The sequence below is a fragment of the Hippichthys cyanospilos genome, chromosome 2 (assembly GCF_059441005.1).
Source record: "Hippichthys cyanospilos isolate Australia breed blue-spotted pipefish chromosome 2, RoL_Hcya_1.0, whole genome shotgun sequence".
NCBI classification, from domain to species: domain Eukaryota; kingdom Metazoa; phylum Chordata; class Actinopteri; order Syngnathiformes; family Syngnathidae; genus Hippichthys; species Hippichthys cyanospilos.
In genome coordinates this window covers 28,127,788-28,146,143 of record NC_142370.1, presented here as the reverse complement: position 1 = coordinate 28,146,143, position 18,356 = coordinate 28,127,788, and the positions used below count along the sequence as shown (strand labels likewise).

The following is an 18,356-nucleotide window of genomic DNA, read 5'->3' as shown; positions in this document are numbered from 1 at the left end:
ACATAGATGTGATGCTGTTTTTGCTGAAGCGAAAGAGTTAAAAGGCTGGAGTGTCAGAGGAAGAGGAGAGGGGCTGAGACTGCAGCTGCGTCTTTGCCTCGTGATGCTCAAAGCAACGTGACTTTGTTTACATCCATCGTTGGCAATACGCAGCAAGAGTAGGCATTCTCGGGTATGTGTGGAAATTGAAGCTGCCTCGCAACACTGATTTATGCTAATCATGAACTCTTGCTGGCATCCGAACATTAGAGGCTGAGCTGTGTATGGATATTTTAAGGAAAATGCATCATCACGGTCTGTGCTAGCAGCTGGAACACAGTGACTTTTCTTTTTTTTTTCCTAGGCCGAGCACATTGTTCATCTCTAATAAGTGCAGCGACTGCATCTCTATTGATTACTCAGTAGTGATCAGATTTCATTCTTCAATGCATCTGGCTAACAGAAAAATGCTTCCTTTTACTTAGGAAATATTTCAAGCCAAAAATGAAGACATTTAGCACACGATGCACTCTTGTCTTGAAGCGTACTGATATTGCAGCAATCTAGTGCAACGTAAGGAAGTGCTGCTAACTTGAGCAATACGGGCAAGTCGAGCATGTCAAGAAACAAGGTATTCCCTTTTAGTGATCGAGATCACCTTGCATTACTGAAAACTAGAAATGAAGCGGTTCGGAGGCTGAGGAGCTGACTCAGTCATGGCTGGAGCTTGCCTCTGGTCATTACCATGTGAAAGGCTTACAGCTGCTCTGTCTGTCGAAAGACATTATTCATGCTTTAGTCTAATGAACCTCACAGATGGCATACACAGTCCTCCTAGTATTAGTTTTAAACAACATGGGGAAAAAACACTGTTTTTTGGGTGGAGGCTTTCAGTTTTCTCACCACCTAAGCTGGCAAGCTAAATGTGTTCTAAAACTTTTTTGTGTGATTTCTCATCAGATTTTGGACCTGTGCTGCTCTGCTTCATCAGTTGTTTTACCCACATTCCTACTTCACCTCCTGGAAAAAGACTGTGTGACATACAAAGGGACACTTCGATATTGTAAGATACTGAGACATTTATTTCCCCTTTCTTGAGAAAAAAGCCCACTAAATTGTGCGTAGTACTATAACTATACAAGTGAAGATGAGAACTAATGTTGAAAGCAGCTTTTGCCATGTAAGAAACAGCTTTAGGGGAATACAGGTCTGAAATGCTTTTGCTCATTTTGCCAAAGACAACCCAGTAAAGTCCCTTTACCATTTTTGGTGAACTGGGCAAGCTCCAAACACACTGAAACACGCACGCGCGCACGCACACACACACTTCTTCACATTTACGAGATGAGCTCGAGAGTCACAAATCAGGTGCAAAAAGCCAAGCGCATTGGATTGAGAGACAAACTTCATGACAGCTAAATAAAACACGCGTTTTATTCTCACACCACAAATTGCCTACTCCCATAGTCCCAAAAACATGCATGTTTGATAATGGTAAGAACTGCCCATAAGTGTGAATGTGAATAAATGATTGTTTATATTTACAATTGACTTGTGACTAGTCAGGTGGGAGATGTTCCAGCTCACTCCAGACTCTTAACTGGAAGAGTGGTAGAAAATGAATGGATGTGTCAGGAGTCCCTGTCCCAGATTTTCCATCAACCGTAAATTCTGTGCGCACACATGTCTCAGAAAGGTATACACACACTTGACACAAGGAGCTAAATTTAGAGCTGCCTTGAATGGCGTTTTTTTTTTTTTTTTTTTTTTTTTGGGGGGGGGGGGTTTCTTTCAGCAATTAACAAATTATTTCTGTTTTTAAACACAGTTATGTCTTGTTTTAATGCCTTTTGACTTGCTTAGTCTATATTGAAATTGATTTGGGCCACTAATAACATGACATTCAAATGAGTTCATTTCCAGTTCATGACCAATTAACATGTATGGTATGCCTGATTCACCACCACCTGTATTTTAACACAAGTAGCACTTGTGATTCAGGATAATTGACTTGGCACACGTTTTCATTTTCATTAGTGCAGGGAAAATTTAAGAAAATTAAATTTAAGTTTTAGATATTTTTATCATTTACTTTTTATCCCTGTTTTTAACCAAATATCCATGTATACTAGGACGACCCACATGTCAAATAAGACTGGTAATGATTTTCAATAGATCCATTTTCCTTAACTGATCAACCAGTAGAATGTGAATCAAACTGGAACGAATCAGGTCCACCAAGTGATCAGTGCGGACCAGTTATCAGGAAGTAGGCCACTAACGATTAACCTAGAAACCCAGTTTTAAATGGAACCTTCGCAAACTGAAGAATGTTTTCTTCACTTACATCCCCCTGAAAAAATATTAATTGACCCTAAACGATTGTTGGGTTGATATTGGCCTCAGTAGTGATCTTGCATCCGGGACAAACTGAAGCAGTGCCCCAATGCATCGCACAGGTGAACTCAAGGCCAGATCCGGCCCACCACATCGTTTTATGTGGCCTGCCAAATGCTGATTTCACTTCAGGTTTTTGTCTAAAATAGCAAACTTGCAAGTTGTCTTCAACTTTTCAAAGTTTTTGGGGGAAAAAAACATTTTTTGTTCCCGATCGCTCTTTTGAACAGTTTTTACTGACCTCTAATTTCAAAACTTTTACTTTACAAATATTCCATCTCTCTGACAGAAACTATAATTACAATGTGGCCCACAATAAAAATGGGTTTGACACTCCTACCGCAAGGGAATGATTAATTTGAGAAATGTGTAATTAAACCCTTAATCCATATGATACAATTGTGTAATACTTAATATTTGTTCATGTGACTGTGGCTCAACCATCGCTCCCGGTCCATTTCCTCCATTGTCAGTCAAAGGTCCCTCACCCCAAAAAGTCTTTTGAGTGAGTGGATTGCTGTTGAAAGAGTGCTTTAAAATTTGAAAAAATAAATTTGGACTATGTTGGCATCTACTTTTTCACATGTGAATATGCGACCGCTTTCCTTGGTTGTGAATGCCTTAAGAATATAAAACGTTAAAAAATGCAGCAGGCTCACCAGAGATGCTTATAAATATATAAACGAACTCCATCCCCATTTGTTAGTAGTGTCGTTCGCTGTTGCCACCAGCTACAAGCGTTGTTTGAGTAATTTTGACACTGTCCAGGTTTTCTTTTTTTTTTTTTAATGAATGAATTCCCAGTAATGTAGTCGTGTATGGCCATTTTGTCTGGCCATCTGCTCCCATGTTCAAGCAATGAATCTCACTGGAGCTGCTCTGAACTATGGTGGCCCTGAAGTGCAAATTGTAAAAAAAGAAAAGAGCAAACAAAACAGGTCATTCCAAACCAAAAACATCACACACACATAACAAAAGACAGACTACACTAGCAAATCATAAATCACTAACAAAAACGAAAGGAAATTAGTTTCAAACAAAACTTCATCAACAACTCTCATCCAATCAGCCGTGAGTCCCCACCCCCATCCCACCAACTACTTCCAGTAGGAAAATGTCACCGTGCTTATCCTTTCTATTGTGTACGGTCTTTTGTTTGCTTGTGATTCCCAATTTGCACTTATGTTTCATCCCCTGTAATTTGTTTTTGTTGCTTTTGTTTGCAGAAATTTTCCTTTTCTTTTTTGTTTGCATGTACTGATTTGCGGTTGTGTTTTGCCTTTTGCAATGGATTTGAGGTTCGCTGATATAGCCACACACACAGAAGCTGAAATCTGATTAGACAAATAATAATACTACTACTACTAATAATAATGAAATCCTTCTAATGACTCTGACTGACAAGACAAGACTGTTGGTCACTTCGGGGCTCAGTGTTGAGCCGCTGCTCCTCCGCATTGAAAGGAGCCAATTGAGATGGGTCTGGCATCTGATTAGGATATGTTCCGGGTTTGTCCCACTGAGAGGAGAACCCGGGGTACGACCCAGGACACACTGGAGTGACTGTCTCTCGGCTGGCCTGGAAATGGCCATGGATCCTCTCGGAAGAACTGGACGAAGGAGATGGAAGTCTGAGCGGTAGAAGATTTCAAAATTTATAGATTTTAGAAACGTATACAAAGATTCAAATGCAGGTCAGTGGGTCCGATGTCCATGCATTCAGGGAAGGCCACGGAGGCCCTCACATCACACCGCTGCTTATCTTCCACTTTGGCGTGCCACGGTAGAGGCACCAGGAGGAACCTCACGCAATAAGTTTAAAAACCTGTGATGCACAGTGTTTTGTTTTTGTTTTGTTTTTTTCATTTCCTTGTTATTGAGTGTCCTTTGACTTGATTGGGACTTGGACTGTGTTGACTAAGCTTTTTGTGTCTTTTTCTACAGTTTCACAAACTCTTCCTTTTTATTTACCAGAGCTCCTTTTTGTGGTCTGACATGTTCCTCTTCCCTCCCCCTCTCCCCCCGCACAACAGGCAGATAGAGAGCTAAGAGAATGGAACTGTGATTGCTTAAATGTTGTCATAAAGCATTGACTTTTTTTTTCTGAATGTCACTTCAACGTAATTGCATTAAGTGCCATTGTAAACAAATGAAATGTTGTTTTTGTCATTTGTCAAAGGGGATCTGCTTTGACAAGGACTGGATCCTGACGTTGGGCGTGACCAAATCTCATGGGAGTGTGTGACGACTTGTGATTAAGGCTGTGTGTTCAGGCCTCCTGCCATCACCACTTCTTCCCATATCAACATGGCAGGGGGCAGAGAGCGCACTAGCCGGACACAGAGGCCATGGTCAGTGTACCGGGCAAACACATTCCAGTTGTCCAGTGAGATGATTGGTTTGGCCCTTGCAGGTAAGGAAGAGGAGATGACATGTATTTTTGAAGAGAAACGTAAACAAGCAGGTTATATATAAATCAGAATACAGTGCTGTAAAATAGGTAATTTAGCCTGGTCGGGAATAGCAAAAATCTACAAGTAGTTACCACCCCCATCTGAAAAGCTTTGTCATAGCCCATTTTTTAACCGCAGGATTGTGGCAAAGTGCTAGTCATGTCAATATAAAACCCATCAACTCCCTTTAAAATACAATACTGTGATCTCTCGCTACTGTGCCCCTTCTCCTATCTCCCGCTCAGATTCAACACTGATGACTTTAATGCAAAAATAGGCAAGGTGGGGGTGTAGGCAGACTTAATATAGTGAGACCTGGCATGCAAAAATGGGCGGAGGGAGGAGTCGCGCGTTCAGCGCACCAGCATGAGTCGGGAGTTTGGAGCGTCATTGAAAGCACTCTGCTTTGTGTTGAAAAAGAAAACTGAAGTTTGTGCCCCAAAAGAGACTGTTATACCTCCAGACGACAGTTAGGAGATCACTAGTCATGGGAAAGAAACGAAGGGTTCTACAAAACATATGTCACACACTTGATTCATGCCCAGCCAAAGTCCGAGGAGGGCTACTTTGAGGTTTTTCACTTATCACGGGGGTTTCTAACTACATTAACCGTGCAAAATGAGGGCTTACTTTACACCCTACAGATATCCCACTAGAGGGCGCCAAAAACTTGATGGCTAGTTACAGCAAAACTCACTCAGGGTGTGAAAAGGTCTTCCTACCAAATTGTGCGTACACATTGGCTCTGCTGTGGGATCTTGGTCATCCTTAGATACCCGGATACAACCTTATTGATACAATTATTTATCTGTCAACAATTTACAACAATAGTCATCTTCACCCACATCCGTCTGAGATCCTACATTGTGTTCCAGGAAACAGTCAAGATCCAGACGAACCTGTGCTCGAGTTTAGTATTGGTGGGTCCAAAACAACAAAAAAATGGAAGCAATGATTTATTTGGTAGGGTAATTGTTGACTGTGTGTCTCATTGGACAGCTTGCACAGAACTACTGAATCCAGGTTTGGATCGGAAACCCAACAGTTTTGTAGCAGTGAGCTGCACAACGCCACCACAGGTTTTCTGGACCAAGCATGCCCAGACTGAAGTCATAGAGGTGATACTCGAGTCGTATGCACACACATTCGAAAGTATGTTTTCTAGGTAGTGAATATTCACATTTTGCACAATGTCACCACTCACCAGGGCACAAGCAACCCCATCTTCCTTAGCAGCATCGCCTTCTTCCAAGATTCCAACATCAACCATCAAACGCAGGTTAAACTGGCTGTCTATGACGTGAAGGATCGTTCCCAGGGCACGGTGTGATATCTATGCTCACAGTCATCTTTACTTGCGCAAGGAACTGAAAACACTTCTGTTTTATGTCTGTTAAGATGTACCTGATGGGTTCCGCGCTTTTCCCGGTTAAAGAGTTGTTGCAGGACAAAGACCACAAATTAGAGATGGAACTCAGGTAAGAGTTGAAACACATTCTTCCTCATGCAGCAATGTGCCAGCCTCTGAAGCCATCGTGTTCTGGCTGGGTTGATTTCAATAAACAGGTCGGCAGAGAACAAGCGAGTAGGGAACATCTCTGTGGCCGCGTGGCAGATGGAGGATAAAGCAGATCAAAGATTTGTGGTCAACCACCTTCCAGACAATATCAATGGCCGGGTAGGATGCTGCATTTCAGAAAGACATGAGTTATCTTTAGAAAAGCCGTACTCACGATGAAGCGCATAGCTGAGCCCCGTCGTGCTGTTGAGCTCCTTCCCTGTTCTCTGTAGAAAGTTTTACCGGTTGATGAGAGCCTGACCGAGGCAATGGGAGTACGAATCAAGTATGCATCACTGGGCAGAGACACACTCTTGCGTGCAGGTATAACACTTTCGCTCAGCAGAAATGTCTCCATTTTAATCCCATACAGTGGGCCCAAAACTACGGGCCACGTGACAGATCTGGCCTGCTTCCACATTTTGTACCCCAGAACAATTTAATATGAGACACATTATGATTTTTTTTCTTTCTGATGCACCACAAATGGGTATTAATATTTGCTAAAGTGCGGCATTAATATTGTGATTTATTTTCATATTTTCCCAGTCAAGATCCCAGAAGGGGTATTAATATGTGGTTACGTGGTGCATTTTGGAAAACAATAAATATTCATGTTCACACATCTCTGCGCTTGTCACACGTTTTGTTACAAATGACATGGCCCCACTTCTGAGAAGAGACGAGTAACCTCCACAAAATTATAGTCCACTTTCTGTGTACTGGCTGTTGTTGGTATCCTACACCTGACATCATGTTAGTGGATATATATATATATATATATATATATATATCTCAAAATGAATGATGATATTGTCTCCTCAGTATTTGGCGGCACAATGTCCAGAATGTACCGCTTCCCAACAACTGATGCCAACCACCTGCGGGTACTAGAGCAGATGGCCGAGAGCATTCTGTCCCTGAACATACCTAGACAGTTTGTCAAATTACTACTGGAGGAGGACGCAGCCCGGTACAAAGACACAATCTTACATGAAGTCGCATCAAGACTGTTTTGTCTCTGACTCGATTTCATTCTGACGTGAGATACTTTCCCTGGCAGGGTTGCTGAGCTGGAGGAGCTGGGAGAGTTGTCACCATGCTGGGAGAACCTACGACGACAGATCGTCTCACACTACCAAACAGTCATAGTCTCGTACCAAGAAACACTGTCTGACCTCAGTAACTACAGAGGTTTGTATTAGCTGCTGCATGTCATGTGTAAAACTTAACAGGACTCTTTAGAGCAAGGACTTGCGCTAAGGTCAAATAATCCTAATTTTAACCAAGCGAACAATGAAAAGATGCCCCTTGTAATGTTAACAACGATTATAAATTTAAATAATTTGGGGGGGGGGGGGGGTGGAATAGACATCACAATTGTATACTTTCTTACCTTGGACCCATACACTATCATTTCCACAAAGTTTAGGGGCAAACTGTCAGGTTTTTTTTTTTTTCTTTGGCTTAGTGAATGATCAGTCCATGACTGTATTCATTCTAAACACATTCTGTTCTTGCTCCTTGCTAGGTCCGTCATTCAAAGCCAGCAGCCGGAAGGCTGACAAGAAAATGGAATTCATGCCGACCAACTTACACATTCAAAGGATGAGGGTGCAGGCTGATTTAGGCTTCGGTTAGACCTTTCCTCCATTCAAATAATTGCTCTTGTTATGGTGTACTCAAGTGTCGCGCTCACATTTGTTCCCAGAGCAAACATACGACATCATCACTGTTGGAGCACCGGCTGCACACTGCCAGGGGTTTAAAAATGGTGGCCTGAGGAAACTTACGCAAAAGTTTGAAGAGGCAAAGAAACAGTAAGTTCAGAGACAGTTTGCAACAGACTGCCTCTCTTCACTAAATCATGCTGAAATATTTTTCGTTCTTTTCACTCAATCTATATTTTTGCTCCAGTCACATTTACTTTGTGAATTATTTCAGTGGCGCTGTTATCCAGTAGCTTTTTTAATCGTTTTGTTTTGTGATTTTTTTTTTTTTCGGTCAGCGCATATGAGGAGGTTTGGTGAGTTGATGCACTGCTTTGCTTTTTTTCATTTGTCTGTATTTGTCTAACAATAACAAGCATCCCTGATGAAGTCATCACCTCACATCATTCACACGATTCAGCGATGCAATGCAAGTCACTCACTAGTTGTTGTGTTTTGAACAGTGATTTAATACATATCATTGTTGAATGCTCCACTGATCCGGCCGACTTTAAAACAAGATGCAGGGTACCCCCACTGGTCACCATCATTTACTCCAAAGGGCAATTTAGAATTTTTGATAAATTTATGTTTTTGGAATGTAGGAGGAAGTTTGAATACTTGAATAAAAAGAGAACTACAAAGTCATTACATGAAGGTTCTTGATAAAACAAAAACATTTAAAATTATGTATGCCCCAATTTCTCAGATTTTAGTGTCTTTGTCTAACTGTTGTATTGATTGGATTGTTCTGCATGCCACCTTTTGTTCCTGCAAAAGAAATACAAATGTAATTAGCATTTTTCTCCGATAGTATAAATTGTAGGATTGCTTGTTTGTTTTTGTTGTTTTCCCATAATGATTCGACAGTATATATACCGGGGGCTGCCATCTTTTCCACTTAGCCACAGTCAAAAAATTGGAAGGATGCACTTTGTGGTTCATCAGCTTTAATTTATTAAAAATGCAAAAAAAAAAAAAAATCATGTGTTCAAATAATATTACAGCTGTTTGAAAAAAAACATCACACTCTTTTTGCGGTCAGAATATGAAGAATACCTATCTGTTAAAAGTATGAATTTTAACATTAGTCGAATTTAATTATTTTTCCCTTGTTCACAAATGCGGCCTTAACACAGACCAGAACGTGGATCGAACCTTCTGAAACGGATTTGTTTGTATTCTCCTTTACAAAAATGTTACTATTTTAGTTGTAAATAGTTTATTAACGTCTTTGGATATTTAAAAGAAAATCTCTCCACAAAAGCAATTTATTATTATTAACAGTGGTATTCATGGACCATGTCGTTTGTTGCACCCTCTTGCCCACTTTTTTGGCACTCGCACCTTCCATGCTACCGCCACTCTTTTTTTAAATTGGGTTATGGATTTAATGTTATTTTTAGTAAATGGCCGAAAATGGAAGCTAGACTAGAAATGGCCTCGGGGCTATTGTTTGGACACCCCTAACATATCCCATATGTAAACTGTAAGCCGTAAGTCTCAAACAAGCTTCTGAGATCAAATGTTTGCTCTCTGCAGCAGCGCCCTCTCCAGCTCGCAGTCTATCGTCTTCATTCCTCAGGATGTGGTTCGAGCCAAAGAGATCATCGCCCACGTTAACACCCTGAAAACCCAGGTCAACTATTATGCCGAGAGGCTTTCTCGAGCTGCGAAGGACCGCTCGTCTAGCGGACTGGAAAGGACGCTCGCCACCCTAGCCGATAAGGTACTTTACCGCCATATCTCACCAGCGCCCACATTGTAAAGATCACGTGACCACTCGTGAAATTTTGCCTTTCAGACCCGACAGCTGGTCACGGTGTGCGACTGTAAGCTGCTCGCATCTGCCATTCAGGCTCTGGATGCAGCACGGCCTGAGTACATCGCTTCCAAATCTTCTCCCTCCGCTGAGTCAGATCAAGTTGTCCTCCGTAACGACCAGGACACATTACTCGCCAAGTGGAGCGGAAACAGCAGTCGATCGTCACTGCATGTAGACTGGCATGAGGAGGAATGGGTGCGTGACACACACACACACACAAAAAAAACATTGCACATGCATTTCACCGGAAGTCTGTCATAAATATCTCCGCAGATGCGTAAGCAAACACACAGAAAAGCTTCTTTAAGTCCTTAATGAATTCCTCCCACCAAAATGCTAAATCTGTGGCAACTCTGCTTGGTCTTCTTTACGATTGATCGGTTGTGAACTCTTCATTGACTTATTGAAGATGCTCTGACTTTGATGCTCACATGTTACTTCAAAATAACCTTTTTTTATGTACAGGCACATGTAAAATTTAAGTAGGACTTCGGTTGTTATGGCAATCCCTTCTTAGTCTTCTGCTTTCTCAGGCTCTGCATTTCAAATATGATCTCCTGAAATATTTCCTCACTTTAGGTACAGTTGGAGGGCTTAATTTTTATGTTGTTAGAATTGTTTTTAAAGTGCTCTGTAGACAAAAGCTGAGTTGAGAAATTCAAGTCATGAAAGAGATGAAAAAATACATCAACATTTTTTGAACAAGTATCTTTACACGTTGCCAATTGAATACTTTCAATGCAGTCCATTGTCAAATAATCCATGTCCTAATGGCTTGGGGTCTGGAGGATTAGACCCAGAATTAGGGCAGGGCAACAAATCTGAAGAAAAACCACCAAAACATTTGTGACAAGCCCACTGTTTTGTGATTTATCTTTGCATTTTGCTTCCAGTTTCATTGAGAGGGGACATGTAACTGAATTCTTCTCTCTGCAGGCAAAGTTGAGGAAACATATACGTGATATATTTGAGGTGTCTGCCTCTCTACTTGTGCTGTCAGGAGAAAGTGTGGCTGAATGTGGACAAGTCTCTGGAGTGCATCATCCAACGTGTAGACAAGTTGCTCCAGAAGGAAAGAAAGCCAGACGAGACCGTGCAAGGCAGAGTCCACACAGAACTGGAGGGCGCTTGCATTAAGAAGGGTACCACATGCACACATAAAATATAACACGTAAAGGCGACATGATGGAAAAACTAGCTTTTAAATTGACTTTTCAGTTGGATGGATGTTTTTGCATGGAAGCAATTAGTCCACTTAGTTGGTTTAGGAGTTCCTGCCCATTCTCCACCCATAAAGTTTTGAAAAAACATATCATCACATTCAAAAAGTAACTTTTCTTTCTTTCTTTCTTTCTTTCTTTCTTTCATTCATTATGTTGCTGTCTGTCTCTCAGTCCGTCTTTCTGTCTACGATCCCCATCTCCCCTGTTTAAGAAAAATATTAGCAAATACAGTCAGCCCCCGGTTTACGAACACCCTCTTTTACGAACATTTCGACTTGCGAGTACGAACAATACGACATGCCGGCCATTGTATTTGTACATTTATTTTCGCTTTGCTACGTCAGCTAAATCAGAAGTTATTGCGCTTACAATGTCACAGTCACTGTCTCAGTCACGGTGTCAGTCACGGAGTCAGTCACGGAGGTGCCAATATGCTATTGGTTGATTAAGGTCACAGTCCCGGTCTCACTCACGGAGATGCTATTGGCCAGAGTCACGTCAATCACAGAAATGCCGATATGCTATTGGCCGAACGCCTTTATTTAGCTTGATGGCACAGCTGGTCGGGATGGAAGGAAGGAGAGAAAATGAGTGAAAAACGGAAGGAAGGAATGTTGTGAAGACTTTGCAAACTTTATCTGTTAGACATGGCTTCTAAAATTGCAAGTGGCGGTAAAGGAAGAAGTAAGAGGATGATGACAGTAGAAACCAAGCAGGAGATAATAAAAAAATACAAAGGAGGCGCATGCATAGTTAACCTTGCTCGTGAGTATGGACGGAACCGCTCGGCAATCTTCTAAGGGCAAGACTTTCCTTGCCGGGGGACGGACCTACCTCGACAACAAAATGGAGAGGCTTCTTCTATTATGGATTAAAGAGAAGGAAATCGCCGGTGATATGTTCTAGTTTGAGAAAAGTTCTTGTTTAAGAAAATAAATCAATAAATTCTGCGGGTTGGTCTCTGCTCACCTCCGTCTCCACCCAGCTCAAGTCACGTTGCCCCAAAGGTAAATGTCATTTTTCCTTTGTATATGTTATTTAATTTAACTGTACAGTATTTTATGTTACTCATTTTTAATATGTGTATAAAGTCGTCATGTTTTTACCTAAGGTTTTTGCACGCGTTGCACGCATTCACTAATTAACATAGGTTTGGATTGCCCGTCATACGAGCAGTTCAAGTTACGAGCGTAGCCGCTGAATGGATTAAGTTCGTAACACGGGGGCCCACTGTAGTGGGTTTCCACTGTAGACACTTTTGTAAAAAAATGATAAAAATAGATGTACTCACAATTGACTTAGTAATGAAGTAATACCATATTTTTATCCAACAATAAAGTATCTCTTGAGGTAATGTAAAAAGAATCTTTTAATCTAACAATAAAATTGATCTTTCTATCTGTCCATCTATCATCCGTCCATCCGTTGTCCATCTATCTATCTATCTATCTATCTATCTATCTATCTATCTATCTATCTATCTATCTATCTATCTATCTATCTATCTATCTATCTATCTATCTATCTATCTATCTATCTATCTATCTATCTATCTATCTATCAGATTTTAAATGATAAAAATAAAATGACACATTACTGTATGTCTCTGATGAGGAATTTGCTGGCCATGACAAAATCTCTGGCGTTATTAACCTCACATTGCTGTGCAAAGGTGATGGGAAAAGACGAGCTTTCTGGATCAATCCAGGAAGTACATTACAAGAGTGTCCAGCTTCCTCTTCATTATCATCACCATTGCCTCCCTCATCATCATCTTCATCATCATCACCCTCCTCTTTGCCTGCCATCTCATCCATATGCCCTGGGAACTCTGAACAAAATGACTGTAGGTTTTGAAAAATGTTGAGTTTGTTTGACTGCTATTTACTGGAACTGTGTATGTAGTATGCTGCTAAATTATACAAAATAAAATTCAAAATTGTTGGAATATATTTGCTGAAAATAACAGAGGGGCAAAAGTGCCACTGTATAACTGCTAACATGCTGAAGTAATGATCTCAATTCACCCAGATATTTACTTTGTGTGGTTAATTAAGATCTGATACTCTTTTTGGAAATCTGAGAGAGAAACCTACTAATCTTTAAATAATATTTTTCAGACCAATTAAGTTCAATTGGATCATTGTCATGAGCCATGAGTCATGGCCCACTCATGACCTCTCAGAGCATTCTAATGTGCTGTAGCAAGGTTTTTGTGAATCACTTCATTCAGAGTGCTGTACTTTTTTCTAATCAGGATTTTTGGGGGGTAATTGTTTGATTCACAAAAAATTTTGTGTGTTTCTGTGACTTATAGCACCGAGCAGTCATGCATGTTGCACCTCCTCCCTTCTTCTAGATGGAAGCCCCAACGTTGAGGAGGCATACCCTGGTAATAGCAGACTGGAATCCTCACTTGCACACCACGACTACTTGCAATCAGTCCCTGTCTCCTTTCTGTTCATTACGAATTCACTTTTATTTTATTTTTTTAACACTTTGTACAAACAAACAAGGAAATGAACAAAATCTACATGATGAATAGCCTTTGCTAAAAAAAAAAAAAATGCTGTACTGTAAATAGAAAATTTAAATTCTACCTCTTCACAATTACATAAAAAAGTGCAATCTAAATACAGTACTGTACTATGTTCAAACTTTGATGTAAGCTTCATTTCCATAAAATGTACAGAATATACCCAAAGATAACCTAGACTCGCATACTTCATATAAACACATTTTACACAAACGTATTTACACACGCCTACAGTATTAGTTCATATGCACAAATGTACATACTAATAAAGTATAATAATAAAGTAAAATCATCCCCTTCCCCCCATATCCATACCCTGTGTGTTGAATATTTTAGACGTTCTTTTAAACTGATGTACGTTATGTTGTTTTTTTCTGTAATGCTTGGTTGTGTTCCATGGTATGGCACCACACATTGGCAAAGGAAATCTTTTCCCGGTTGTATGGTATGTGGTCAGACATCCTGTACATATGTTTTATGTTTCAGTCGTTTCAAACCTACAAATAATACTTCCCATTTAGAGTTCTTGAAGGCAAGTCGTTTTTTAGCGATTTAAGTGATAGCCGCAGTAGCAAAAATTGAGCAAAAAAACATCTTTTGCCACGGATAAGACGCACTGAACCAAAAGCTGCAGGTATATGGTGGTAATATGAAACTTTTACATTTTCTTTAGTTGTCTACCAACTGCAACATCCTCTCTTTTACAGACTGAAAATGCCTGCATATTTAGTCCCAACATTATATTTATAGAAAATATATGGATGAATATAACCAATAGAATACAGCAGAGTTAAATAGCAGTTTGAACTCAAAATCAATACTTCGATAGCATACTGTTTACCGTAGTTTCATTGATTATTTTCGTGAACATTGCACACATTGCAAATAATATATGCAATCATAAATCTATAAATACAATCGTATGCTGTATACCGTATATCAAATTTACACGTCATGAACTAGAACAAAACTAGAACAAGATCTTTTTTTTTATATATATATATTTTTAATAATATATTTTAAAACTTTTTGAGCACAGTCATCGATTCACATCTTTTCAGTTCTGTTTCGTAGTTGTTCCATAAACTGACTCCTTCAACACACATTTTCTTGACCGGTGGGAGAAACCAGCAGATAAGCCGCACTGGACTATAAGCCGCAGGGCTCAAATGATGATGAAAAAGTTCAGTGCAGTTTATGTGAATGTTGATATAGACTTAGCAATTTTTTTTTTTTTTTTTTTCCTGGAAGGTGATGAGTATTTGGTGACATTTGTACTTGAGAAACTAGTCCCCTAAAGTTGACTTTGTTGCGTGTGTGTGATTCCAGGAGAGTGGAGTGAAGCATTGTACCCTCTCCTCACCACTCTCACTGACTGTGTTGCCATGATGAGCGACAAGGCCAAAAAGTCCATGGCCTTTCTACTGATGCAAGACATTGCCCCTACCATTGGCATGGACGTCTCCCTGCAGTACCGCCGTGATGTTGTATTTAGTCAGACGGTTAGTTTTATTCTACTGTGCATTTCCTGTCTTCACAAATACTCAACAAAATGGTGAGTTTGTGTGTGTGTGTTGCAGCTTACTGCTCTCATCTGCGGTTTCATTATCAAACTGAGGAACTGTCTACGTGATAATGGATTCCTTCGGCAGCTGTACACCATTGGCTTGTTGGCTGAGTTTGAATCCCTACTCAGCACCTATGGTACAATTGTGAACGCAAAACTTACGCATGGCACTAGATTTTGCAGATGTAGCTCCTCGGGAGGACTAAAATCACAATTACCGTATTTTCCGCCCTATAGGGCGCACCTAAAAGCCTTCTTTTTTAAAAAAAAAAAAAAAAAAAAGCTAATGGTGCACCTTATAATCAGGTGTGCCTTATATACTGATCAATGTTGAGATTGGGATTCGTAGATGGGGAATGAACTGATAAAGTAAGCTTTACCTTTTTCTTTTGTGTGTTTACAATTGAACAAGGTTGGTCATATTGACTTTGAGTTATTATGCTATTGAGAGTTTAGAGTTATTATTTGAGTTATTATTTTCATTACTTTGAGTATTACGATATTGGGATTGAAAAAGTTTTAGAACATGTCATTAATTGAGGGTGCGCCTTATAATCCAGTGCACCTTATATATGGAAAAAGTTTTAAAATGTGTCATTAATTGAGGGTGCGCCTTATAATCCGGTGCGTCTTGTAGTGCGGAAAACGGTACTTTAAAGTTTGGTATGTGTTTTTAGGAGAGGAGCTGGCCATGTTGGAGGACATGAACATCGGCATCTTGGATCTGCGAAATGTTACCTTTAAGGTAGGATCATCTGTGCTTCTAAGGAGTCATCTGGGATACCATACAATTTGGGATGACTATTCACACATGCAAAAATGTCATTAGTGGTTGTGAGCGTTTCAGTAGGTTGTTTGAAAGTGCTTCAGGAAGTGAGTGTCACAGCATTTAGTTTGGGTGCGTGTTTGTGTGAAAGAATTTCAGTACCGTGTGAAATTGTTTCACTTGTTATGAGCAAATTAAATTCAGGTTTGTCACCAGTACAGTCGTAGATCTGTGTGTGTGTGTGTGTGTGTGTGTGTGTGTGTGTGTGTGTGTGTGTGTGTGTGTGTGTGCGTGTGTGTGTGTGTGTGTGTGTGTGGGGGGGGGGGGGGGGGGGGATCAGTGTGTGGGTTAGTTTTTGTACTCATTTGTGATCCACCGATAACCACCTATAACCGATAACTCGATAACCCGATAGCAATACAGTAATCGCTCGTTATTCGCGGTTAGTGGGGGCCGCGATAAGTGAAAAGTAGCGTCACCCCCCCACCACGGAATTTTCAAGTAGATACCTGAACTTTTTTAACGTGAAAAGTATTTATACTTTGCATATTGAAGACAAAGTTAAATGCACGACACATATTTACTTTAATTATTAAACCATATACAGTAACCGTACAATGAGTGCAATGTTTCACTCCGCTGCTAATGAATGAGTTTGACCGTCACGGATCTGCTGATTATGGTAAGCATTAAAAGTGGCTTTTCTTATTACGGCTACACAATTTCTGACGCCTTTCAACTAAATGGAATCTATTTAATAGAAAACTACGAAATTGATTCTATTTAGTAGTAAAAGATCAACAGAGGAATAGTGTGAAATGATGTCTTCCGCTTTCCCTCACAGCGACTATCCTCACCCTCTCGCTCGCGCATGTGAATTCAATGAGTAGCAGTAACAAATATTCATCCAGAACAGAAAGCAAACGGTCCATAATCAACACAATACAAAACTTCATTACATTCACAGAATAAAATAAATCAAAACAAGATCAAATACAAAACATTGTACACAAACGCCAAATTAATAACACACACATATTACTCACATACTGTCTATGTAAATGAATTAAAATACTGTCTATATGCTATTTAAAAATTATGTTACGATTGTGACAGTAATGCTCAATAAAGAAAAATAAAAGATTCTTCTTGTGTGATTTTGAAGGTCACACAGGCGACAGGCAGCTCTGCAGTTGATATGCTGCCGATCATCACGGGCAACCGCGACGGCTTCAATGTCCGCGTCCCTCTGCCGGGAACTATGTTTGACACATTGCCACGGGAAATCCAGAGCGGAATGCTACTAAGGGTCCAGCCGGTGCACTTCAACGTCGGCATCAATGAGCAGCAGACGCTGGCGGAGAAGTGAGTCAGGAGAAAAAGATTTTTTTTGTACAGCAACACCTTGATTTAATACAATATTTTTTTAGGGACTGTAACAGATTAATCAGAGGTGGGCATATTACATTTTTTTGCTGGTCCAACAGTCAGCATTGCCCCTTCGTCTTTCCGTCGTCATCCGTCTGCCATTTTTTTAAGCCAGACCAAATCTTAATTGCGGTCCGTCTGAAATGCAGAAAAACATTTTTAACAAGACAGAGCAAATTTTTTTCAGAGGGGCTCAGCAAACATATTGTGACGTACTGGTTGGTGGTACACCATAAATGCGTAGTGTAATGGCGGGAAGGAGTCTTTTGTCACATTATGATTATGAATAGCCAGGAAGAATATTCTAAACTTTCGCAGCTACTGTGGTAACCTTTAAGAATGCTCATGGGACTGGCCTCTATTATGCTTTCAACTTCTGTCTCCTTTTCAGGATTCTTTGGTGAATCCTGTATAAATGTCTACAATTCTTGCTGACGGGCGATAAATGTCTCCGGTTTGCTCTATTTGCTGTGCATGCCCGTTTTGTTATGTTTTTGTTTTTTTAATTAAACCACCAAATGTCTCAAAAACGCCGACCAAAGTGGACATTTTCCAAATTCTCTGGATTCACTTTTGCGTGTAGCGATCATAAACCAGAGTATTACGTCATCACTCTAGTCTTTTTCCCACCAAAGACACTGATGCTGGTGACGTTCTTCTAGGTTTTTCTAGTTGGGCGGAATTTGGCGGCTTGGCATGCTTGTAAATGAATGAAACCACACTATGTGGATTCGTGTAGTAGCAATTCTTTACACACAAATAGGGAAGAATTATACAGGTTTAAATAGGTCTCCTTATGTGTAGACAAGGACTGAGTGGTGGTGCAAAGTGCTTGCAGTTCATAGTCAATGGAAACGAGCAACGCAGCAAACAGAAAATATGTTGGCTTGTAATTCCGTCAGCAACGGGTGTGTC

At 40.3% G+C, this 18,356-nt stretch overlaps 1 protein-coding gene across 8 annotated transcripts in view; it reads left to right on the top strand.

The window, feature by feature from the left end:
- inpp4ab (inositol polyphosphate-4-phosphatase type I Ab) overlaps positions 1–18,356 on the top strand; it is a 29,139-nt gene that overhangs the window by 3,323 nt on the left and 7,460 nt on the right. For 2 of the 8 annotated variants that reach the window (XM_088405512.1, XM_088405457.1), the window contains exons 2-23: positions 940–1,042; positions 4,556–4,789; positions 5,705–5,749; positions 5,829–5,947; positions 6,037–6,153; positions 6,228–6,307; positions 6,396–6,507; positions 6,621–6,711; positions 7,213–7,360; positions 7,451–7,581; positions 7,919–8,023; positions 8,099–8,207; positions 8,396–8,413; positions 9,642–9,825; positions 9,901–10,116; positions 10,922–11,063; positions 12,817–12,990; positions 13,462–13,536; positions 15,010–15,182; positions 15,261–15,384; positions 15,925–15,992; positions 17,179–17,378. In XM_088405512.1, the coding sequence (XP_088261638.1) occupies positions 4,684–4,789; positions 5,705–5,749; positions 5,829–5,947; positions 6,037–6,153; positions 6,228–6,307; positions 6,396–6,507; positions 6,621–6,711; positions 7,213–7,360; positions 7,451–7,581; positions 7,919–8,023; positions 8,099–8,207; positions 8,396–8,413; positions 9,642–9,825; positions 9,901–10,116; positions 10,922–11,063; positions 12,817–12,990; positions 13,462–13,536; positions 15,010–15,182; positions 15,261–15,384; positions 15,925–15,992; positions 17,179–17,378 (2,537 nt within the window). In that variant the 5' untranslated portion in view covers positions 940–1,042; positions 4,556–4,683. Of the gene's footprint in view, positions 1–939; positions 1,043–4,555; positions 4,790–5,704; positions 5,750–5,828; positions 5,948–6,036; positions 6,154–6,227; positions 6,308–6,395; positions 6,508–6,620; positions 6,712–7,212; positions 7,361–7,450; positions 7,582–7,918; positions 8,024–8,098; positions 8,208–8,395; positions 8,414–9,638; positions 9,826–9,900; positions 10,117–10,921; positions 11,064–12,816; positions 12,991–13,461; positions 13,537–15,009; positions 15,183–15,260; positions 15,385–15,924; positions 15,993–17,178; positions 17,379–18,356 lie in introns of all 8 variants that reach the window. The other 6 variants (XM_088405485.1, XM_088405448.1, XM_088405504.1 and 3 more) reach the window with 4 other exon arrangements.